This window comes from Coturnix japonica, unplaced genomic scaffold (assembly GCF_054131305.1).
Source record: "Coturnix japonica strain WE unplaced genomic scaffold, WE-NBRP24 Scf041, whole genome shotgun sequence".
Classification (NCBI taxonomy): Eukaryota; Metazoa; Chordata; class Aves; order Galliformes; family Phasianidae; genus Coturnix; species Coturnix japonica.
Window position 1 is genome coordinate 3,569,144 of NW_028188944.1, and position 20,479 is coordinate 3,589,622.

Sequence of the window (20,479 nt, forward strand, 5' to 3'; positions counted from 1 at the left end):
TATTTCTGGCAAACACTGAGGGCTACCGTGGTTAATGCGTTGTTTTAATTCCTTTATAAAGTCATCTTTGTCAGCCAGTTCTTTTCTTAACTCTTCTATCACAGTTGCATTATCCTAATAAACAGTAAAAACTGCTGAGTTGTGGGATTGGCAAAAGGAATTAACACACACAAGCAGCATTGCAATTACTTAGTAGCATCAGTTTTAGAATTGCAGGCTAGAACACTTAACTATTCAAGAACAGTAACATTTCACGGATTTGTACGGTCACTGTTACAAGTGCAGTAGTCACAGAATTGCCTGGGAAGTTGTAATACAATATATTTTGATTCTTCTATTTTACTTATGTGCTTCAGCCTTCATCTCTCTTAAGATATAATAACCCGAGCTTTTATTTGTTCCCAAATCCTCGGTACTGTGAGAAAGTCGGCAGTTGTAGGGGAAGTTTTGCTATGAGAACATCTTTCTTCTCAGAGAAAGTGAATCCAAACATTCTCAAAAGAGCACAACTCATTTAGTCTTCTGCTTAGCTTCTGAAATTCTATGCTACGGCTTAGATTGGCTATCCTGATTAAAAGCTGGATGTTGAAATAAGAAATGCAACTTCCAGAGATCATCCCCCCTCTGCTTTTTGATGCTTCCCTTAATCTCTCTCCACGTCCCCTTCTGTCTTTTCATGCCATTGTAGATACTACCTCAGAGAAAGCAAAGAAAGTAAGAAACCTGAGACAGAACTACTGTCTGAGTATTGAGCCTAGCTTGGGATCCGGAAATGCTGTGAATTATCGGAAAAAGCTACAGATGTCCAGACTGATTGTAGGATTATAAGCATCAAACTGACATCTGCTTATCTGAACTACTGAAAAAATTGAAATTTTAGTAATTAACAGAAATTCTGTTTCTGAAGAACAAAAATAAAAGCTGGTGCTTTTTTTGGTTAGTTGCACATGATGTCAATACAACAGTGTTCAAGAACAGAAGCACACCCAGAATACAAAGAGCAGGTACAGGAGTCTTACAGAATTTATGGGTAGCTAATCAGGTAGGAGGAAAGGAGAGCTGACCTTGCTTGAATCCTTTAAGGCCGATTGTCTCAGTTCTGCTATTTCTGTCTCTTTTTGTTTGGCATTAGAAGCCAAAGTTTTGAGCTGTTTTTCCAAAGCTTCAACTAACTGATCTCTCTCCTCACGTCACTTTTGAAGATTATGGTCCTTTTCCTCCAGCTCCTATATTTCATGATGAAAGAAAAGCATACATGGTAGAAACAAGCAGAATCTTTAAGACAGCCTAGAATTAATAAGTTTTTCATATAGCATAAATAAGGACTCAAGCTGATAAAAAGAGTTTATGGTAAGACATTTCAATTAACATATTGTGATGTCACTCAACAAGATCAGGTTACATGCATGTATTACATATGTATTTACTATGCAGATTATTGTATTTAAAGCAATCTGCCAGTGCTCTGTAGTGACTAATTATTTGAATATCTTTCATGGTCTACCACTAATTTCAGTTGGCCACTTTCATTTTGCTCCAATTTTTTTTTTTTTTTTGACCTTTTTCCTGTTGCTTGGAAAACCTGCGTCATTCATTTAATAAAAATTAAGAGCAAGTAAAATACCTGCTTAATTTGTTGGATATAGAAGTCTTTATAATCCAGCTCATCCTTAAACTGGTTATTAATCCTTTCAAGTTCATCCATCCTGTTCCTGAGGGATTCCTCCACAGAACGCATCGTGGACACCTGTAATGTAAGCACAGCTCACGGTTCATTAAAAGACTTCTGTAATCCAACCTGGCCAAATACTTCTTTGTTAAATAAAGAGGAATTCACAAACAAGTGCTGAGTAGGAAAACGACAGCAAATGCAAGGTTACCAAGGAAGACATGAATTCATTTTTAAGCTTCAATTTTCCACCCCAAGCACACCCAATAAACTTTCAGACTAAGATCCTGCAAAATGGGTTTTAAAATATCTACTTGTTTAATAATTAAATTTTAACTATTAACATCACTGAAGCTGAAATTGAAAAAAAAAATATACATGCTTATATTAAAGAGCCTCTGGAAATTAGTCTATTTCTCTTCAAGTAAATAGCATTCTTCTTCCCAGTTATCAGCGTTTTTTCACAAGACTTAGGTTTTAGGCTTTGGAGTTACCACGGATACCAATGGCAAGTCACCAGTAACGTAGAGATAATAACAAGTCCCCTCCAGAGGCAGATTAGCTATTCTCTTCACAAACCTTATTCCAGACTACCAACCAACTTTACTTTCCTCTGTTCATTATCTATGCGAAACCATGTTTTAACTTCTGGTCCCCTCTAGAGCTTCAATGGCAACTTTACCTAAGATTTGCTGCTAGCCACACTAGTGTGAAATTTCCAGCTTCATAGTTAAAGTTTGAGAAGTTTTAACAGCAGAAAGCCAAGCATAATCTTACAGAAAAAAATAGCTCAGTTGACTACAAACCTCGCTTTGTACTTGCTGAATTTGTTTCTCGGCATCAGAATGTTTGTCTTTTAGATCTGCATACTCTTCTTCTTTCCTCTGCAAATCTTTTTTCAAATTCAGTACAAGGGCAGAACTCTCAGAAAGAATATTTTCTAGCCTTATGTTAAAAATAAAGACACAAAGAACATTACTGTTACACATCTCATGGAAACAGCAATTACAGCTTCATCCATGCCCTGCCTGTTGGTTTCTATTTGTAAATAGACTCTTAAATCTATCTAGACCAGTGACAAGATTTAAACAATTACTTTTGAATTTCAGCTTGCTTCTCATAATCAGATGCTGAAGCAATAAATTATTCAGATGCTATTCTGAGGGATGTACAACAAAACCACCAGAAATCCCCATATTATTCTTTATTTCCTTGCACACTCCTGTTTTCCCTTGGAACTCAAGTAGCATACCAAAGCATCCTAAAGTAGTAGTTTGGCCATTGATAAGCATGCAAATGCATTAAGTCGAAGGGATGTTCCCATTAACTATTTTTAACTCTAGTTCATTCTCAAAGGGCTCTAAGTTAACTCAGTGGTTACTTACGATTCTATACGTTGCACTTTCTCCATTTCACTCTTTTCCTTTTCCCGAAGAGAGTGTTTCATCTGCTCCAAGCTTTCATTTAAAGCCAAACTTTTGAGCTGTTCTTCCAAAGCTTCTACTAACTGATCTCTCTCCTCACGCCACTTTTGAAGATTACGGTCCTTTTCCTCCAGCTGGGCAACAAGTCTTTCCTAAATGAAGAACAGATTAACAGTGAACATCACCTACTACACACTGAACTGTTCTAACACTTCGGTAGTTAGCACCGTTTTACAGTCTTAGTAAATGTATGATCTCTTCAAGATCCACAGGAGCTCTAGAACTAGTTGCACTACAAACCTACAGAAGCAAAACCATGCTTCTATTAGACAACCTACATTACTCTCCTTGTGAAAAAATATTAGTATTATTTAAGAACTTCAATTTGCTCATTTAATGATTACTATTGAGCTTTAGGAAAATAAAGTCACAAAGTGATAATAATACTAAGCTCCTCACATCTTTCTATGCTGCTTGCAGGTCCAGAAAGTCGGGACTAACTACTTCCAGATGTAAAAAAAGCTTTGCAGAATGTACAGATTCACATGTTTAAGACGTTACATGACAAGAGCCCAGCAAACAGCTCAAGTAACTCAAGTGACTTTGTTATCAGTCACTATTTGGAAAGTGATAAATGAGCAAAACTGTGGCCGTTTGACCAAGTATTTTTATTCAGTATCTGGAGAGAAGTTTGTGGGGTTTCTTTAGAAACTCAATTGCCTTTTCTTCCTTATAAAGGCTTAAAGGCCTTCTGCTTTGCAGAAAAGAGAACAAACAAAAGCTATTGTACAAAATACTTTCTTAGCCTCATTAAATAGTGATCTATTTTTCAACTGTAATTTTCTTATTGATGTCCCACATACATGACATTTCATTATGCACTTATGAAAGATCTTTCTTTTTGTGGCCCCCCCATTCCTTCCTTTTCCAAATCAAGCAGTTCTCATATGGGCTTTGGCGCATAAGAAAGCAAGGGGACTTGGACAAGCTGCTCTTATGCACCCTTACTGTTAATACTTGGTATGCAGTTGTCTCCAAACTACAGGCACCAGACAACTCTGCCAGGACCTCATCACTTACGATTTCTGCTTGTTGCTTTCCATAATGTTGTCGGTCCTCAGCAAATTGTTTCATTTCTTTGTTACGAAGATTCTCAGCTTCTTTTATCTGATTTAGGAGCTCTTCTTTCTCCTCCAGCCACTTTTTTCTATCAGTTTGATACTTAGTCTCACTTTCCTATTTCAAAGAAACCAAAAATGAAATAGTGAGTCATTAAGGAATAAAAGTCTTAAAAGCCAGGTCATCATTAAATAGACTTGTTTCTGCAAGATAACAGAAACATTAGCAGTTTTTACTACAGAATATTCCCAAAGGCAGGTATTGGATAATCATTAGTTCTTTTCCATTAAAAAATAATCATTTCCAGTATTTCTTATTCAGACTGGAGAGCCTCCATAAAACATCTCTTTTTCTTTATAAATGTTCACACAAGCTTTACAGAACTTACACCAAAAGTCAGTATAAGAAAAACTCTTTTAACTTAAAAACTTCTAACACTTTACGCTGCCTTGCAGCAGTTGTAGAAAAACTTGCAGCTCCTTCAGGGTTGAAAGACAAAGAAAAGCAACACAGTTTACACTGTAGAAGTAGTCTCCTTTCCTATCAAACCTACTGGCAGACATTCTCATATATAGGACAGAGCACCTGAGAAACTGCTTGGAAAAAATAAAAGTCTTTTAACCAAGGAAAATTAGTAGACCCGCAGCCCAACAAAAAAGGCTTCCTGGTGATAAAGTTAGATGATGATTTTGATAGCTTATATTATTTGCCCAAGCAACTAACAGAAAACAGTTTTGACAAACACACCGTAAGTTACAATTTGCTTTGAGTTAGTATTCCTTTCTTGCAAACAGCAATTGTATAAGTATACTCTGCTTATAGCACATTGACGTAGTATAGAATGAAGCAATGAATGTTCAACTTTCCCCTCTTCTTGAAAAAGTGAATTGGCTCTGCGCATTAAAAAAAATATCATGAATAAGCTTACTCAAGGTGAAGGAGGAAAGAAGTTCAGAACCATTCCACTAACAGAGTGGATGGAACCTATTGTATACTCACTTAGAAAGCTCCCACTGCCAGCCCACTACTTTTATTTAAAAAAACAAACAAACAACAACAACAAAAAATAACATCAGATGGGATAAGACAACTAACTGTTCAGAGGCCAGCAAAAGAAGCACTGCTCATGGCAGCATAATGTAGGGAAGGCTACACTTCCTATACTATGGGGGCATCAGTGATGCCATTCTTAACGTACCACAAAAAAGCTGCACCTGGTCCCTATTGCATGTTGCACTGCAGCTTTTACAGGAAGTTTCTGTAATCAATATAACAGTTTACTTTATCAAGTTACAACTTTGAAGTTAAGTTACCTCCAGCTCTTTTAGCAGCTTTATTAATTCTGTACTGTTTTCATTCAAATTTGCCTCATCACTTTCGTTGTTCTTTTGCTGCCAGTCACTATTGCTCTGGTATTCCAGTTCACTGTATTTCTGTTTCCATGCAATCAGTTCTACTCAATACACAAAATGAGGTTAGATAGCATATCATTTCAAATATATATTTGAAACACCACACCAATGACTTTTTACTAAAGCCGCTTCGGTTTTATCTGCTACAGACATAAAGAAATAACAGAAGCCTTTAACTACAAGAGATTTGTTGTTTACTATGGAACGTTAATGCCTAAGTAACAGTCACATGAAAATGGAAGTGGCTATCACAGTACATCTAAACCCCTTTTGCATCCCTGCTCCCTTTCCCTGGAAAGATTACCTGAAGCTAATTTTTCGTTCATCTCTAACAGAGCTTCACGCATTTCATCTTGTTCAAGCTGCACTTCCTCTTGTTCTTCTAATGTCATTCGCATAACTTCAATTATTCTATCCCTTGCACACAGATCTGAAGGTTTGAAAATTTACAGATGAACTCCCTACTAGCTCCCATTATTCTCAAATCAAGATTCTCCCATGACCAAAAGCTCTTTTAAAAGAAATAGAGCATCTCCATTGAAATATTTACATACAAATACATGCAGATATGTTTTAAAATCGAAACACAGAAGACTCAAAGTCATTAGCAATGTGACAACATTTACACGGATATTCCACACACACACACACAAATAATGGCTGACCGTCACATAGTTGGTCATAGTCTTTGGAGATATCTTCCATCCTCTCAGTTTCCACCAGCTCCTATATTTCATGTTGAAAGAAAAGCATACACAGTAGAAACAAACAGAATCTTTAAGACAGCCTAGAATTAATAAGTTTTTCATATAGCATAAGTAAGGACTCAAGCTGATAAAAAGTTTATGGTAAGACAATTCAATTAACATATCGTGATGTCACTCAACAAGATCAGGTTACATGCATGTATTACATATGTATTTACCTTGCAGATTATTGTATTTAAAGCAATCTGCCAGTGCTCTGTAGTGACTAATTATTTGAATATCTTTCATGGTCTACCGCTAATTTCAGTTGGCCACTTTCATTTTGCTCCAATTTTTTTTTTTTTTTTTGACCTTTTTCCTGTTGCTTGGAAAACCTGCATCATTCATTTAATAAAAATTAAGAGCAAGAAAAATACCTGTTTAAGTTGTTGGATAGTATAGTCTTTATAATCCAGCTCATCCTTAAACTGGTTATTAATCCTTTCAAGTTCATCCATCCTGTTCCTGAGGGATTCCTCCACAGAACGCATCGTGGACACCTGTAATGTAAGCACAGCTCACGGTTCATTAAAAGACTTCTGTAATCCAACCTGGCCAAATACTTCTTTGTTAAATAAAGAGGAATTCACAAACAAGTGCAGAGTAGGAAAACGACAGCAAGTGCAAGGTTACCAAGGAAGACATGAATTCATTTTTAAGCTTCAATTTTCCACCCCAAGCACACCCAATAAACTTTCAGACTAAGATCCTGCAAAATGGGTTTTAAAATGTCTTCTTGTTTAATAATTAAATTTTAACTATTAGCATCACTGAAGCTGAAATTGAAGAAAAAAAATATACATGCTTATATTAAAGAGCCTCTGGAAATTAGTCTATTTCTCTTCAAGTAAATAGCATTCTTCTTCCCAGTTATCAGCGTTTTTTCACAAGACTTAGGTTTTAGGCTTTGGAGTTACCACGGATACCAATGGCAAGTCACCAGTAACGTAGAGATAATAACAAGTCCCCTCCAGAGGCAGATTAGCTATTCTCTTCACAAACCTTATTCCAGACTACCAACCAACTTTACTTTCCTCTGTTCATTATCTATGCGAAACCATGTTTTAACTTCTGGTCCCCTCTAGAGCTTCAATGGCAACTTTACCTAAGATTTGCTGCTAGCCACACTAGTGTGAAATTTCCAGCTTCATAGTTAAAGTTTGAGAAGTTTTAGCAGCAGAAAGCCAAGCATAATCTTACAGAAAAAAATATCTCAGTTGACTACAAACCTCGCTTTGTACTTGCTGAATTTGTTTCTCGGCATCAGAATGTTTGTCTTTTAGATCTGCATACTCTTCTTCTTTCCTCTGCAAATCTTTTTTCAAATTCATTACAAGGGCAGAACTCTCAGAAAGAATATTTTCTAGCCTTATGTTAAAAATAAAGACACAAAGAACATTACTGTTACACATCTCATGGAAACAGCAATTACAGCTTCATCCATGCCCTGCCTGTTGGTTTCAATTTGTAAATAGACTCTTAAATCTATCTAGACCAGTGACAAGATTTAAACAATTACTTTTGAATTTCAGCTTGCTTCTCATAATCAGATGCTGAAGCAATAAATTATTCAGATGCTATTCTGAGGGATATACAACAAAACCACCAGAAATCCCCATATTATTCTTTATTTCCTTGCACACTCCTGTTTTCCCTTGGAACTCAAGTAGCATACCAAAGCATCCTAAAGTAGTAGTTTGGCCATTGATAAGCATGCAGATGCATTAAGTAGAAGGGATGTTCCCATTAACTATTTTTAACTCTATTTCATTCTCAAAGGGCTCTAAGTTAACTCAGTGGTTACTTAAGATTCTATACGTTGCACTTTCTCCATTTCACTCTTTTCCTTTTCCCGAAGAGAATGTTTCATCTGCTCCAAGCTTTCATTTAAAGCCAAACTTTTGAGCTGTTCTTCCAAAGCTTCTACTAACTGATCTCTCTCCTCACGCCACTTTTGAAGATTATGGTCCTTTTCCTCCAGCTGGGCAACAAGTCTTTCCTAAATGAAGAACAGATTAACAGTGAACATCACCTACTACACACTGAACTGTTCTAACACTTCGGTAGTTAGCACCGTTTTACAGTCTTAGTAAATGTATGATCTCTTCAAGATCCACAGGAGCTCTAGAACTAGTTGCACTACAGACCTACAGAAGCAAAACCATGCTTCTATTAGACAACCTACATTACTCTCCTTGTGAAAAAATATTAGTATTATTTAAGAACTTCAATTTGCTCATTTAATGATTACTAATGAGCTTTAGGAAAATAAAGTCACAAAGTGATAATAATACTAAGCTCCTCACATCCTTCTATGCTGCTTGCAGGTCCAGAAATCAGGACTAACTACTTCCAGATGTAAAAAAAGCTTTGCAGAATGTACAGATTCACATGTTTAAGACGTTACATGACAAGAGCCCAGCAAACAGCTCAAGTAACTCAAGTGACTTTGTTATCAGTCACTATTTGGAAAGTGATAAATGAGCAAAACTGTGGCCGTTTGACCAAGTATTTTTATTCAGTATCTGGAGAGAAGTTTGTGGGGTTTCTTTAGAAACTCAATTGCCTTTTCTTCCTTATAAAGGCTTAATGGACTTCTGCTTTGCAGAAAAGAGAACAAACAAAAGCTATTGTACAAACTACTTTCTTAGCCTCATTAAATAGTGATCTATTTTTCAACTGTAATTTTCTTATTGATGTCCCACATACGTGACATTTCATTATGCACTTATGAAAGATCTTTCTTTTTGTGGCCCCCCCATTCCTTCCTTTTCCAAATCAAGCAGTTCTCATATGGGCTTTGCCACGTAAGAAAGCAAGGGGACTTGGACAAGCTGCTCTTATGCACCCTTACTGTTAATACTTGGTATGTAGTTGTCTCCAAACTACAGGCACCAGACAACTCTGCCAGGACCTCATCACTTACAGTTTCTGCTTGTTGCTTTCCATAATGTTGTCGGTCCTCAGTAAATTGTTTCATTTCTTTTTTGCGAAGATTCTCTGCTTCTTTTATCTGATTTAGGAGCTCTTCTTTCTCCTCCAGCCACTTTTTTCTATCAGTTTGATACTTAGTCTCACTTTCCTGTTTCAAAGAAACCAAAAATGAAATAGTGAGTCATTAAGGAATAAAAGTCTTAAAAGCCAGGTCATCATTAAATAGACTTGTTTCTGCAAGATAACAGAAACATTAGCAGTTTTTACTACAGAATATTCCCAAAGGCAGGTATTGGATAATCATTAGTTCTTTTCCATTAAAAAATAATCATTTCCAGTATTTCTTATTCAGACTGGAGAGCCCCCATAAAACATCTCTTTTTCTTTATAAATGTTCACACAAGCTTTACAGAACTTTCACCAAAAGTCAGTATAAGAAAAACTCTTTTAACTTAAAAACTTCTAACACTTTACGCTGCCTTGCAGCAGTTGTAGAAAAACTTGCAGCTCCTTCAGGGTTGAAAGACAAAGAAAAGCAACACAGTTTACACTGTAGGAGTAGTCTCCTTTCCTATCAAACCTACTGGCAGACATTCTCATATATAGGACAGAGCACCTGAGAAACTGCTTGGAAAAAATAAAAGTCTTTTAACCAAGGAAAATTAGTAGACCCGCAGCCCAACAAAAAAGGCTTCCTGGTGATAAAGTTAGATGATGATTTTGATAGCTTATATTAGTTGCCCAAGCAACTAACAGAAAACAGTTTTGACAAATACACCGTAAGTTACAATTTGCTTTGAGTTAGTATTCCTTTCTTGCAAACAACAATTGTATAAGTATACTCTGCTTATAGCACATTGACGTAGTATAGAATGAAGCAATGAATGTTCAACTTTCCCCTCTTCTTGAAAAAGTGAATTGGCTCTGTGCATTAAAAAAAATATCATGAATAAGCTTACTCAAGGTGAAGGAGGAAAGAAGTTCAGAACCATTCCACTAACAGAGTGGATGTAACCTATTGTATACTCACTTAGAAAACTCCCACTGCCAGCCCACTACTTTTATTTTAAAAAAACAAACAAACAACAACAACAAAGAATAACATCAGATGGGATAAGACAACTAACTGTTCAGAGGCCAGCAAAAGAAGCACTGCTCATGGCAGCATAATGTAGGGAAGGCTACACTTCCTATACTATGGGGGCATCAGTGATGCCATTCTTAACGTACCACAAAAAAGCTGTACCTGGTCCCTATTGCATGTTGCACTGCAGCTTTTACAGGAAGTTTCTGTAATCAATATAACAGTTTATCAAGTTACAACTTTGAAGTTAAGTTACCTCCAGCTCTTTTAGCAGCTTTATTAATTCTGTACTGTTTTCATTCAAATTTGCCTCATCACTTTCGTTGTTCTTTTGCTGCCAGTCACTATTGCTCTGGTATTCCAGCTCACTGTATTTCTGTTTCCATGCAATCAGTTCTACTCAATACACAAAATGAGGTTAGATAGCATATCATTTCAAATATATATTTGAAATACCACACCAATGACTTTTTACTAAAGCCGCTTCGGTTTTATCTGCTACAGACATAAAGAAATAACAGAAGCCTTTAACTACAAGAGATTTGTTGTTTACTATGGAACGTTAATGCCTAAGTAACAGTCACATGAAAATGGAAGTGGCTATCACAGTACGTCTAAACCCCTTTTGCATCCCTGCTCCCTTTCCCTGGAAAGATTACCTGAAGCTAATTTTTCGTTCATCTCTAACAGAGCTTCACGCATTTCATCTTGTTTAAGTTGCATTTCCTCTTGTTCTTCTAATGTCATCCGCATAACTTCAATTATTCTATCCCTTGCACACAGATCTGAAGGTTTGAAAATTTACAGATGAACTCCCTACTAGCTCCCATTATTCTCAAATCAAGATTCTCCCATGACCAAAAGCTCTTTTAAAAGAAATAGAGCATCTCCATTGAAATATTTACATACAAATACATGCAGATATGTTTTAAAATCGAAACACAGAAGACTCAAAGTCATTAGCAATGTGACAACATTTACACGGATATTCCACACACACACACACACAAATAATGGCTGACCGTCACAAAGTTGATCATAGTCTTTGGAGATATCTTCCATCCTCTCAGTTTCCACCATTTACAACTACTGTAAAACAAACAAACAAACAAACAAACAAAAAAGGGAAAAGGAATGTAGCTCAGATTGATTAAAATCATTATTACATAGCAGTTCACAACACCAAGTAGCAACTTCTAAGTGAAACACTGTCGTAATATGCAAGCCATGCCCTCACATCACATAGTATTTGATACTAGTGAAGGAATTCAAGTCCTCTGAACACGTAATCAGGTGCCTCAGATTTCTATACAGAATTAACAGCAAAAGGTTTTCAGACTGGAAGAACACTTTTACCATGGCACTACTCAATGGCACTACTCATTGGCACTTCCACTCCACACCAGTAGAAAATCTTATTAGATTTAAGAAACATGGGAACGAGATAGATAATTCACAGCTATATTCTTTCTATCTTCCGTGCTTCAGCAATCCCTATAAGGCAGCCAGGAATCACTCCAACTACATCTAAATGGTAGATAAACAGTTCTCTAAGCAATTTCATTCCAACTCACAGTTCTCTTACTTTCAAAAGAAAGATAAAACCCTGGACAAGTTGATCACTTAAGTGTTGATATCTGTCTCTCTTATTCAGTTGATCTCTAAACAAAATATGAGGATTCCTACTTCTGTCCACACTTACTCTTTTGCATATAAAGTTCACTCACAAAGTTGTACAAATTTGCAGATTCAAGTTTCCATAAATATTCCATTAGCTTGGGGCTGTTTTTTTCTTTAACTGGTGAGCACTTAGCTAAAATCACATGCATTTTCTTTCTATCAAAAGCAACTTCTGCTGTATTTCATCATTGCTTTAGAATCCAGTTATGTCCATTCATAATATGCATACTTTAAGTATTAAAAAAATAAATTTAAGTCAAGACTTACTAGGGATTGGGTCACCACAACAATATATTCCATGGTGATTCTTGTACAGTCCTTTTATTACTACAATGCAGAATTTTATAGTGCCCACGTGCAGCCTGCATTACATACAGATTCACATGTACTGCATGGAAACAGCCTCTTAACTCATCTAAGGAGTTTTATATACAGCCCTCAACTGATTTAAAAGTCATACTGAAGAAACAGCAGTGGCATATTCCACCCCAAACCAGGTTTTGGTTTTGATTGCTGCTCCCAGCAACACTAGTGAGGGGAATATGATTTATAAGTAATCTAAACACTTTATGCTGAAAACAACAAGCAAGCACTAAAGCAAGATAAATAAGACTAGGGAGAAGATGTGTAATGTTCAGTCTAGAAGCTCCTTACACAGGAAGTAGGGAAAAAGCATTACAGAGCATGGGAAACAAGACCTAAAAGCTCAGAGAATGGTGTAAATACCCTGAACTTGAAGCTGAGATAACCTAGCATCTCCTAAAACACTTTTGCTCGTGCTACTTATATAACTAATTCTACAAAAGAACCAGCACAACATACCTGTGCTCATTGTTCTACTGTGTATATTTAACATAGCTAAAGAATATATATTAAGCGGTTTTTGAAATTGGACGCTATTAATACTCACAAATAGAAGAAAATTTTAACATGATTGAATACTCAGTACATCTTAACAGAAAACTTCATGCTGACATTGTGACTATCAGCTACCCATTTTAATTCCTATGTGGAGCATTGCTGTCATTAATTTTTAAATGAGAGCTTTGGTCATATGATTAGAACAAACCCACTACTATTTGGAGTATGGAGGAGTCCACATCCCTCCCTCAGTCTCTGGTAAGATGCTTATATGTGATGCCATTCAGTGGTCACATTAGGATTCAATATTTATGCCAAATAAAGGCAGCAGGGACAAATCATCCAAGAACAGCATCTCATCCAAAGAAGGCCTTGACTTTCTCCCTTGCACATATTTTGCAAGAGGAATACAAGAAAGGAAGGGACTACAGCTAAGTTTTAGATTTTCCATTCTACATTGTATATGCCTTCCGTAATTCTAGGAACACTGATGCTCAGCTGTGCCCAGAAGTGAAGTTAAATGCATCAGAGCTTATCCAAACCATTTTGCTCAAATATTGCCCATGAGCGAGCAATTAGCAGGTCGTCAACAATTTTGATAGTTGCTTCAGGAAAAACAAAACAAACAAAAAAAAAAAAGCACTTGAGCAGCTGATGCTACTCAGAAGATCAGCAACAGCAGTTGAAACAATCCTAAAGAAACTGCTTTAAAACTATTACCAAATCTGCAAGTGCATCAACAGATGAGGAAAAAGCAGCAAAAAGGAAAAAAATAGTGCAAAAAACTTTTATTCTTAAGCATTCAAAAATGAACAGCATAGGACCTTCTGAAAAAGGGATATTTACATAACAGTTACTTCTATTTACAGTTTAACACAGTGGCTTTTCTCCTTATACCTTAAGGTACGCGCTTCACAGCCTTTTGCTTCCTATCCGGAATAGGAAGCAATTTATTGTTTTGGAAGACACCCTGTTCAAGGATGGAAGAAACTGTACCTTTCTTTGGAGGTGGCTCTTCCACAGTAGGCTTATCTTCATCAGTACTGCGCTTTCTTCCCACTTCCAACTCAGTTTTCTCTTGTTTCAGTGCTTTAACTGAAAGCACTGAAAATTGGCTGCTTTCAGTTCCTTTATTAGTGTTCTCTTCTGCCAGTTCTGCTTTAATGGTAGTTAAATGGTAGGCAGTCTTTTCCTGTATTGATATAAGATCAGTTACATTGAAGCTTAACAAAAGGAGCACTTAAGTCTCAGTAATCTTCTGTAGGCAAATATTTACACAAAGCCATACAGCTAAAATATTTACCCAGTGACTCTATAGACATCAGTTACAAATCTCAATAGCAGACAGAACAAGTACACCTTCAGATAATGACAAGTGCAATACTCGGTAGAGTATACAAGGGAAAGCAAGAGCCTAGCAGGTTACAAAGTAAAAGACTTGCACACAATCAAGAGTTTACCGGTTTATCAAAGAATTTCCTGTTTCCAAGAAGTCAACAAAATTACAAACATGGTCAAAGAGCAAATGGTCAGCTCTCATACAAGTTCATCACATCACACTTCTGCTAAGCTGCTAAAGTCACTTTCATCGTGACAGATATAATCCAACCTTAAAGCTTAGTCAGCTCTGTCACGCATATTTTAGATTGTGTCCTTGACCACAAGTGAAGCTTCCTTACTTACAAGATGACGATTGTTAAGCCATGCTGGCACTGCCAAGGACTGATTATTCATCTTTAGTAGCTTATGAAAAGAAAAGCTTCAGAAGTGTTCAGGCCACACAATCTCACAGATAGAGTTGGAGCCTTGTTCTTGGAAGAAGTAATAGGTGAGGACATGACTACTCATCACAGTCAGCTTTAATACCATGGAAATACAAAGTTGCAGTGATGCAGACAGTCAAAGACTAAGAAGGGTCAAGTTGCTAAGCTTACAAGGTTAGAGATCTGAGTGACAGAATTAACTATAAATGTTTTCAGAGCTACTTCAGGCTACCAAACATCAAAAAATGAACAAAAACCACCAGAAGTGGTATGCACGCATACTTAATCAAGCTAGTTATCACATATTCAGTAGCTCGCAGTACATTAGTCAGGATAAAGTTTTATGGACTGCATAAAACGTGGAGATATCCTGACCATTCATACTCGTACTTCCAACTCTACTCAACATACTTTTACTGTTGCTCTTCCTCTGATGTAGGAGTGTGAGGCAGGAGTTAGTGGAACACACTGATATTTTTGTTGTTTGTGTTAACAACAACTACCTTCAGATAAATTTGAATTGTTTACAATTTCAAGCGAGTACCAGCTACATACAGAAAATCAGTTTTCCAAAAATGTGTTGATTACAAGCATAGAATTAGTGTTTTCCTTTTTTTGTATAAGGATACGGAGATGTGTAAAACTCACATAATCTTTTACTTTTTCTTCTAAATGAGATTTTAAGTCTTGTAGCTCTGTAATAATGTCATCTTTCTGCACCACGATGTCCATTAGCTCTCGAATCCTTTCATTTTGTGCATTCATTTTCTTGGAAATAAAAAATAAAAAAAATTCAGTCATCAGTTTCTAATGTAGTGTTAAGTAGCTGAATTACACAATGCATTAAAGGCAAATTAAGCTAAGCTCGGTAAGAAATCTATTAATGGAGCCTACTGGAATAGCATTTTAAGCTACCACAAGTTGGTATTAAAACAATTTTACACAACATCTTCTTGATAAAGTTACCTCATTTGCTTCTTTAAGTTGCTCAACAGACTCATCCAATTTAATCACCTGCATTTCAAAGTCTGTAACACACAGAAAAGGTTGTATTACATAAGTAGCCAATAGATAGTTTATTAAGTAATCAATTTTTCCAGATATTCTAACGTTTAGGTAGCTTTTGAACAGATTAATTAATTTGCATGTGGTCTTCACTTATTGGGAGTGATTCAAAAGTTTTCTATATTTCTTGGAACGAAAACATTGCATCAACAAGACATAAAGAAGAGTAGAGATTACAATATAAAAGTAAAAATCAAGATATAGACATTTAACCCCATACTTACGAAAGTGTAAAGCTGCTAGTTGCAGTTTAAAGGAGAGGGGGAAAAAAAGAAAAGAAATAACCAAAAACCGTGGAATTGCTGAACCTGAATATACACAAGGAACAAACTATCACTTATCTACAGGCTATGGTTCCAAAGGTAGAACATCTCCTCTAATTCCTACTCAAACTGGTTATTTCTCTTTTAGATTAATGAACTATTTCTGTCTTCTACCTTTCACATCGCATAACTCACCTTTGTTCTTCTGCATCAGCTCTTCTTCAGTTTTAAGTAGTTTGGTGTTTTTCTCTGGTAGCTCTTCTTTGGTCTCCATCAGTTCAAAGTTAGTTTTCTCCAGCTGCTTTTCAAACCAGCCAATATCTTCCTTAGGGTCCTCCAGGGATACAATGGAACTATGTGCTGCCTCAGCTTGCTCTTTAATATCCATGACATCATAATGCACAGAATCAAGAATGCCCTCAGGATCAACACAGGTGTCAGGCACTATGCTATGTTCTCCACCCTGAAACGTAATTTATAATCAGTTAAAACTGGAGAATAGCTGACTACATAATAGCTGTTATTTCTACAGATAGTCTGGATAGCCACTATGAAGACAGCCATACAAGAAGTTTTTAATTTCAGCTTCAAAACCCACCTCACAAATTCACATACAACATGACAGTGATTCATATGGGGGGAAGATAAGTGGCATTCTAGTAACAGCTAATATATTTTATAGTATTTGATGTTTGGTCACTACTTAAACCAGTTTTCAAGAAAGTACAAAGGAGTTATTGCAGACTCCAATCCTGCTTTTAACCTCAAGAGTTTCACTAGGCAAACAATGTACAAGAACTGCCACTTCATGCAGCCATAGATTTCTGCTTTTTTTATGTTTTGAGTTTCCAGTTGCATTCAATGCAACTGATCATCATCTTTTCAGTTCTTTGTCTTGCAGCGCCACATCACCCTCATAGGCTGCTCCCTCTACTTTCACACTTAACCTCTTTCAGATAAGGCCACGATCCAAGGGCACACATCCATCAATTGTGCTTCAAACACAAACTCCCAGCACTTCAAAGTTTTCCATCAAGACTGTAGCACTGATCTGACAGCTTAACTTCTTCAGTGTTATATCATAGCACTCACTCCTACCCATTCCGCTTAACCCCCACTTTCCCACTGAAGCATCTGATGGCCATAACACAGCTTTTCAAACTCTTTACTGCTCCACTTCTTTTGTCAACACTTGAACTGGACAATATTCAAAATTACAACAGCAGCAACATATGGGGTAGCTGGATTTGCTTTCCTACATGGGATCATATTTTGAGAAGAGAGAAAAATTAAGTAAATAGCATAAAATCTCCTCCAGATGTAACAAGTTGCTTCTTGTTAGGTTGAATACTTTTTAGGAATGAGATTCTCAGAAGATGCTTCTGCCCTCACACCCCAAAGAAACACAAAGACCCCAGTAGAGATTTTTAGAAAACTCTGTAGGAAAATTAAGCTCAACTAAAACACTAAATTAAAAAACCTGACTGCTGTATGGAGACAAACACCCAGATTCACTACAGATACTACACAAATAGATTCATATTCTTAGAAGAACAGAATTTTTTCTTTAAATGCAAATCATAAGTACTGATCAACAAAATAGACTACAACATACTCACTTTTTGTGCAATAGCTGAGAATCTTAGCACATTGACTGTTTCTTCATAGGTTGAAGCACACTGGCTGATGTTTGCTAACATGTGTATCTTCCCTTTTCCACTGAAGAATCCCTGAAGAAAGTGTGTTAACTTACTTTCACCAAACGGTATGTGCTGCTGCACCCTTTGAAGACAAAAACCACAACAAATCCCATTAGCAGAAGTTAACAGCTTCATTTCAGTGTGAGAGCTATCCAAGTGGAAGACAACACATTAATAACTGCACTAGTCTTTAAATCATTTTGAGTTGTGGGTTGTTTTGAATTTAATCTTTTTGCTAGTTTGCAGACAGGTTGTATGATTGTTCCAGCTACTATGCAGCCATTATCTTCTTAGACAACCCACGAGAACATTTAAAACAAAAAGTACATTCAACATCCAGCCTAAGATAGGTCATACAGCCTCACGTTAGCTTAAATTCTCTCTCACCTTTCTCTTTCCCTTACCACATCTGGCAAACTGACCTATCTACTTCTAAGAAAACAGTACCCAACAAAATCAGAGATAACCACTCTCTCAGTATATTGTCTCTAGGAAAGGACGATAGTAAATACTTTGGAAATAAAGAAGCATATACTTATCACAACATCTCTGGTGTTTCCTAAACCAAGGTTAAGCCACTGAATCAAACAGCTGGTGATGTACAGAAAATTAGGAGAGAACTCCTAAAGCGTGACTAAACAAACTGTTCTCTAGTGAGGTTACCTGCTGGACTCTTTACAGCTACTGAATTCTGCAAACAGAGCTAAAAGCTTCACATAGCTACGCTCCTGTCACAACACACGTGACCCATAAATAGCTTTAGTGCAGGAGTGGTAAATGAGTTCTTATTTTAAAGAAAATTACTATCAAAGTCATCACTACATTTCCCCCATATTGTTAAAATTTCAAGTGATCAGGACCAACAAATAAAACAGTTCTGAATAAATCAAAGCACTTTAAGCAGCAGCTAATTTTAAGGAATCCTTCTTCCCTAGAAAGGACAGACAGATAAGAGACTAATCCAGTAGCAAGGCCTATTTTCATCTACTTTTAAGCATAACAGAATTTGAATAGGCTACCAGGCACAGTGTGGCATTTCATGAACACAGAGCTCACCTAATCTTTGGGACAGAAAGACACCTTCAAATGAGAATCAGCAGAGAATTCTGCAATTATATCCAGCTGTGACTGTAAATAAATACTACATTGTTTAAAATACAGAAAGCTCTGTCTGCACTCATTTAGAGCACAACCTCAGACAGAAGTAGCAAGCAGGCTTTCTTCTCTCTGAATTTGGTTAGCTAGATCAGAAAGAATGATGAAGTTGCATCAAGGTTTGGAAAAATATATATATATATGTATATATGTGATTATATATATCTATATGTATATATGTAATTATATATATCTATATGTATTTATGTAATTATATATATCTATATATAATTTTTTTTTTCCAAATGATATATATATATATTCTGACCATGTCTCTTGGCTAGGACAAAGCACAGCAATATCCCTGAGGAAAACTGTTACAGCAGAATTAAATGATAAATGCAACTAACTAACAAAGGAGGAAAAGGTCTAACATTTCACACATTTAAAGTGAAAATAGTGAAAACAAATTTTATAATCTGCCCCAGGACTTGTTTGAGAAGGCAAGGCCAGAAAAAAAAAAAATAAAACCACAACGCTAATTTGCTTAAGTCTATGAAAACACATTCAGAAATTTAGAACTGGAATGGTTTTATTTGAAAAAACAAACAAACAAACAAACAAAAAACAACAACAAAAAGAAGGCAAGTTTATAGATCACTTTCTTAGATCATTAAGTCTTCACATATCTGCAGAAGCCTACAGATAGTTTTCACTCATAACATAGTTTTGTACTCTGCATTTTAAACAATAGTTTAAACATTGTACATGATATCTGAAATCTACAACTAGTTTACAGTTTGTACAAGGACTTACTTTGACTGCTGACTGATCTTGAGTGCACTAATGCACTTGCTTAGAGTTAGGAGAGATGCATTGATATTTCCACTCTCTTTCAGTCTGTCACCTTCATTGCATGTCTTGGTATTCCTTTCTGAACCAGCAAGATCACACAGTGATAATCTGAAGGCAGATAAGGAAAATTAAGTTTTCTTGCCTTTGAATGTACATTGATTATTTATCATTTCCAACACAACCACTCCTCCTAGAGGAACAATTTCTTGAACCCTTTCATGCTTTTTAATGTTGCTTTCCTAGTGAAGTTGCACACTACTTCCTGCCAAACTCTTTTCCAACACAGCTTCCATTTTTCTGCCATATTCTTCCTTCTGAGGATTTACATTAGTTCAGAAGTTGAGTGAGAAGGATAAAGGAACACTGTGTGGAACAGTGGGCACAAGATATAGAACAGCATTACAACTTGATGGTTTAGTACTGCACAATGACAGGAAATGGGGAACCACCACTCATACAGGAGGCTGTATCAGGGAACCTAGTGTCCGTAGCCCAATATCAATACATCAATACTGAAAGTAACTGACAATTTCATCCTAAAAGAAGAAGGGAACTCTGCTCTGAACTTACTCATTGACTCGTGTCATTCGTGGCATTTCAAGGTCTCCGATTCTTAGTACCTTAATTGTAAATATACTGTGGCTAAAAGGAGAAATGAAGCAAGGTCAATAGCCAGAAATACACACATTTTCTAAAATCTATAACATCTGTTCAAAACACTGCTGGATTTATTCCAGATTCAATTAACAGTAATTCTACTAGATGCATTAAACCTTTTAAAGACACATTCTTTCTTGGTTTATTTTGCT

General features: G+C 36.3%; 3 protein-coding genes and 1 long non-coding RNA gene across 7 annotated transcripts; all 4 read right to left on the bottom strand.

Annotated features, from left to right (window-relative positions):
- Positions 1-1,445: 1,445 nt before the first annotated feature.
- LOC146752824 (kinesin-like protein KIF20B) lies at positions 1,446-7,732 on the bottom strand. Of its 3 annotated transcripts, XM_085531339.1 has the most exons (9): positions 7,600-7,732; positions 6,748-6,870; positions 6,290-6,350; positions 5,929-6,054; positions 5,526-5,665; positions 4,174-4,329; positions 3,055-3,245; positions 2,476-2,614; positions 1,448-1,747 (listed from the first exon to the last, which is right to left on the bottom strand). In XM_085531339.1, the coding sequence occupies exons 1-9, from the start codon at positions 7,699-7,701 to the stop codon at positions 1,592-1,594; spliced, it is 1,194 nt and encodes a 397-aa protein (XP_085387465.1). In that variant the 5' UTR covers positions 7,702-7,732; the 3' UTR covers positions 1,448-1,591. The 3 variants fall into 3 exon arrangements, with proteins under 3 accessions (XP_085387467.1, XP_085387465.1, XP_085387466.1); XM_085531340.1 differs by lacking the exon at positions 5,929-6,054; XM_085531341.1 differs by lacking the exons at positions 5,526-5,665; positions 5,929-6,054; positions 6,290-6,350 and having other exon boundaries at positions 1,446-1,747.
- Positions 7,733-8,174: 442 nt separating this feature from the next.
- Positions 8,175-11,404, bottom strand: LOC146752825 (kinesin-like protein KIF20B). Its single transcript, XM_085531289.1, has 4 exons — positions 11,048-11,404; positions 10,645-10,784; positions 9,297-9,452; positions 8,175-8,369 (listed from the first exon to the last, which is right to left on the bottom strand). The coding sequence occupies exons 1-4, from the start codon at positions 11,139-11,141 to the stop codon at positions 8,175-8,177; spliced, it is 585 nt and encodes a 194-aa protein (XP_085387415.1). The 5' UTR covers positions 11,142-11,404.
- LOC146752826 (uncharacterized) lies at positions 11,086-16,479 on the bottom strand. Of its 2 annotated transcripts, XM_085531345.1 has the most exons (6): positions 16,216-16,479; positions 15,659-15,720; positions 15,341-15,460; positions 13,926-14,121; positions 11,411-11,477; positions 11,086-11,173 (listed from the first exon to the last, which is right to left on the bottom strand). In XM_085531345.1, the coding sequence occupies exons 1-5, from the start codon at positions 16,406-16,408 to the stop codon at positions 11,455-11,457; spliced, it is 594 nt and encodes a 197-aa protein (XP_085387471.1). In that variant the 5' UTR covers positions 16,409-16,479; the 3' UTR covers positions 11,086-11,173; positions 11,411-11,454. The 2 variants fall into 2 exon arrangements, with proteins under 2 accessions (XP_085387471.1, XP_085387470.1); XM_085531344.1 differs by lacking the exons at positions 11,086-11,173; positions 11,411-11,477 and having other exon boundaries at positions 13,740-14,121.
- A 493-nt stretch (positions 16,480-16,972) lies between these two features.
- LOC146752827 (uncharacterized) lies at positions 16,973-20,332 on the bottom strand. The gene is made up of 3 exons (XR_014940412.1): positions 20,241-20,332; positions 19,632-19,778; positions 16,973-17,802 (listed from the first exon to the last, which is right to left on the bottom strand). It is a non-coding gene; the product is annotated as an uncharacterized LOC146752827 (long non-coding RNA).
- Between the last annotated feature and the right edge of the window lie 147 nt (positions 20,333-20,479).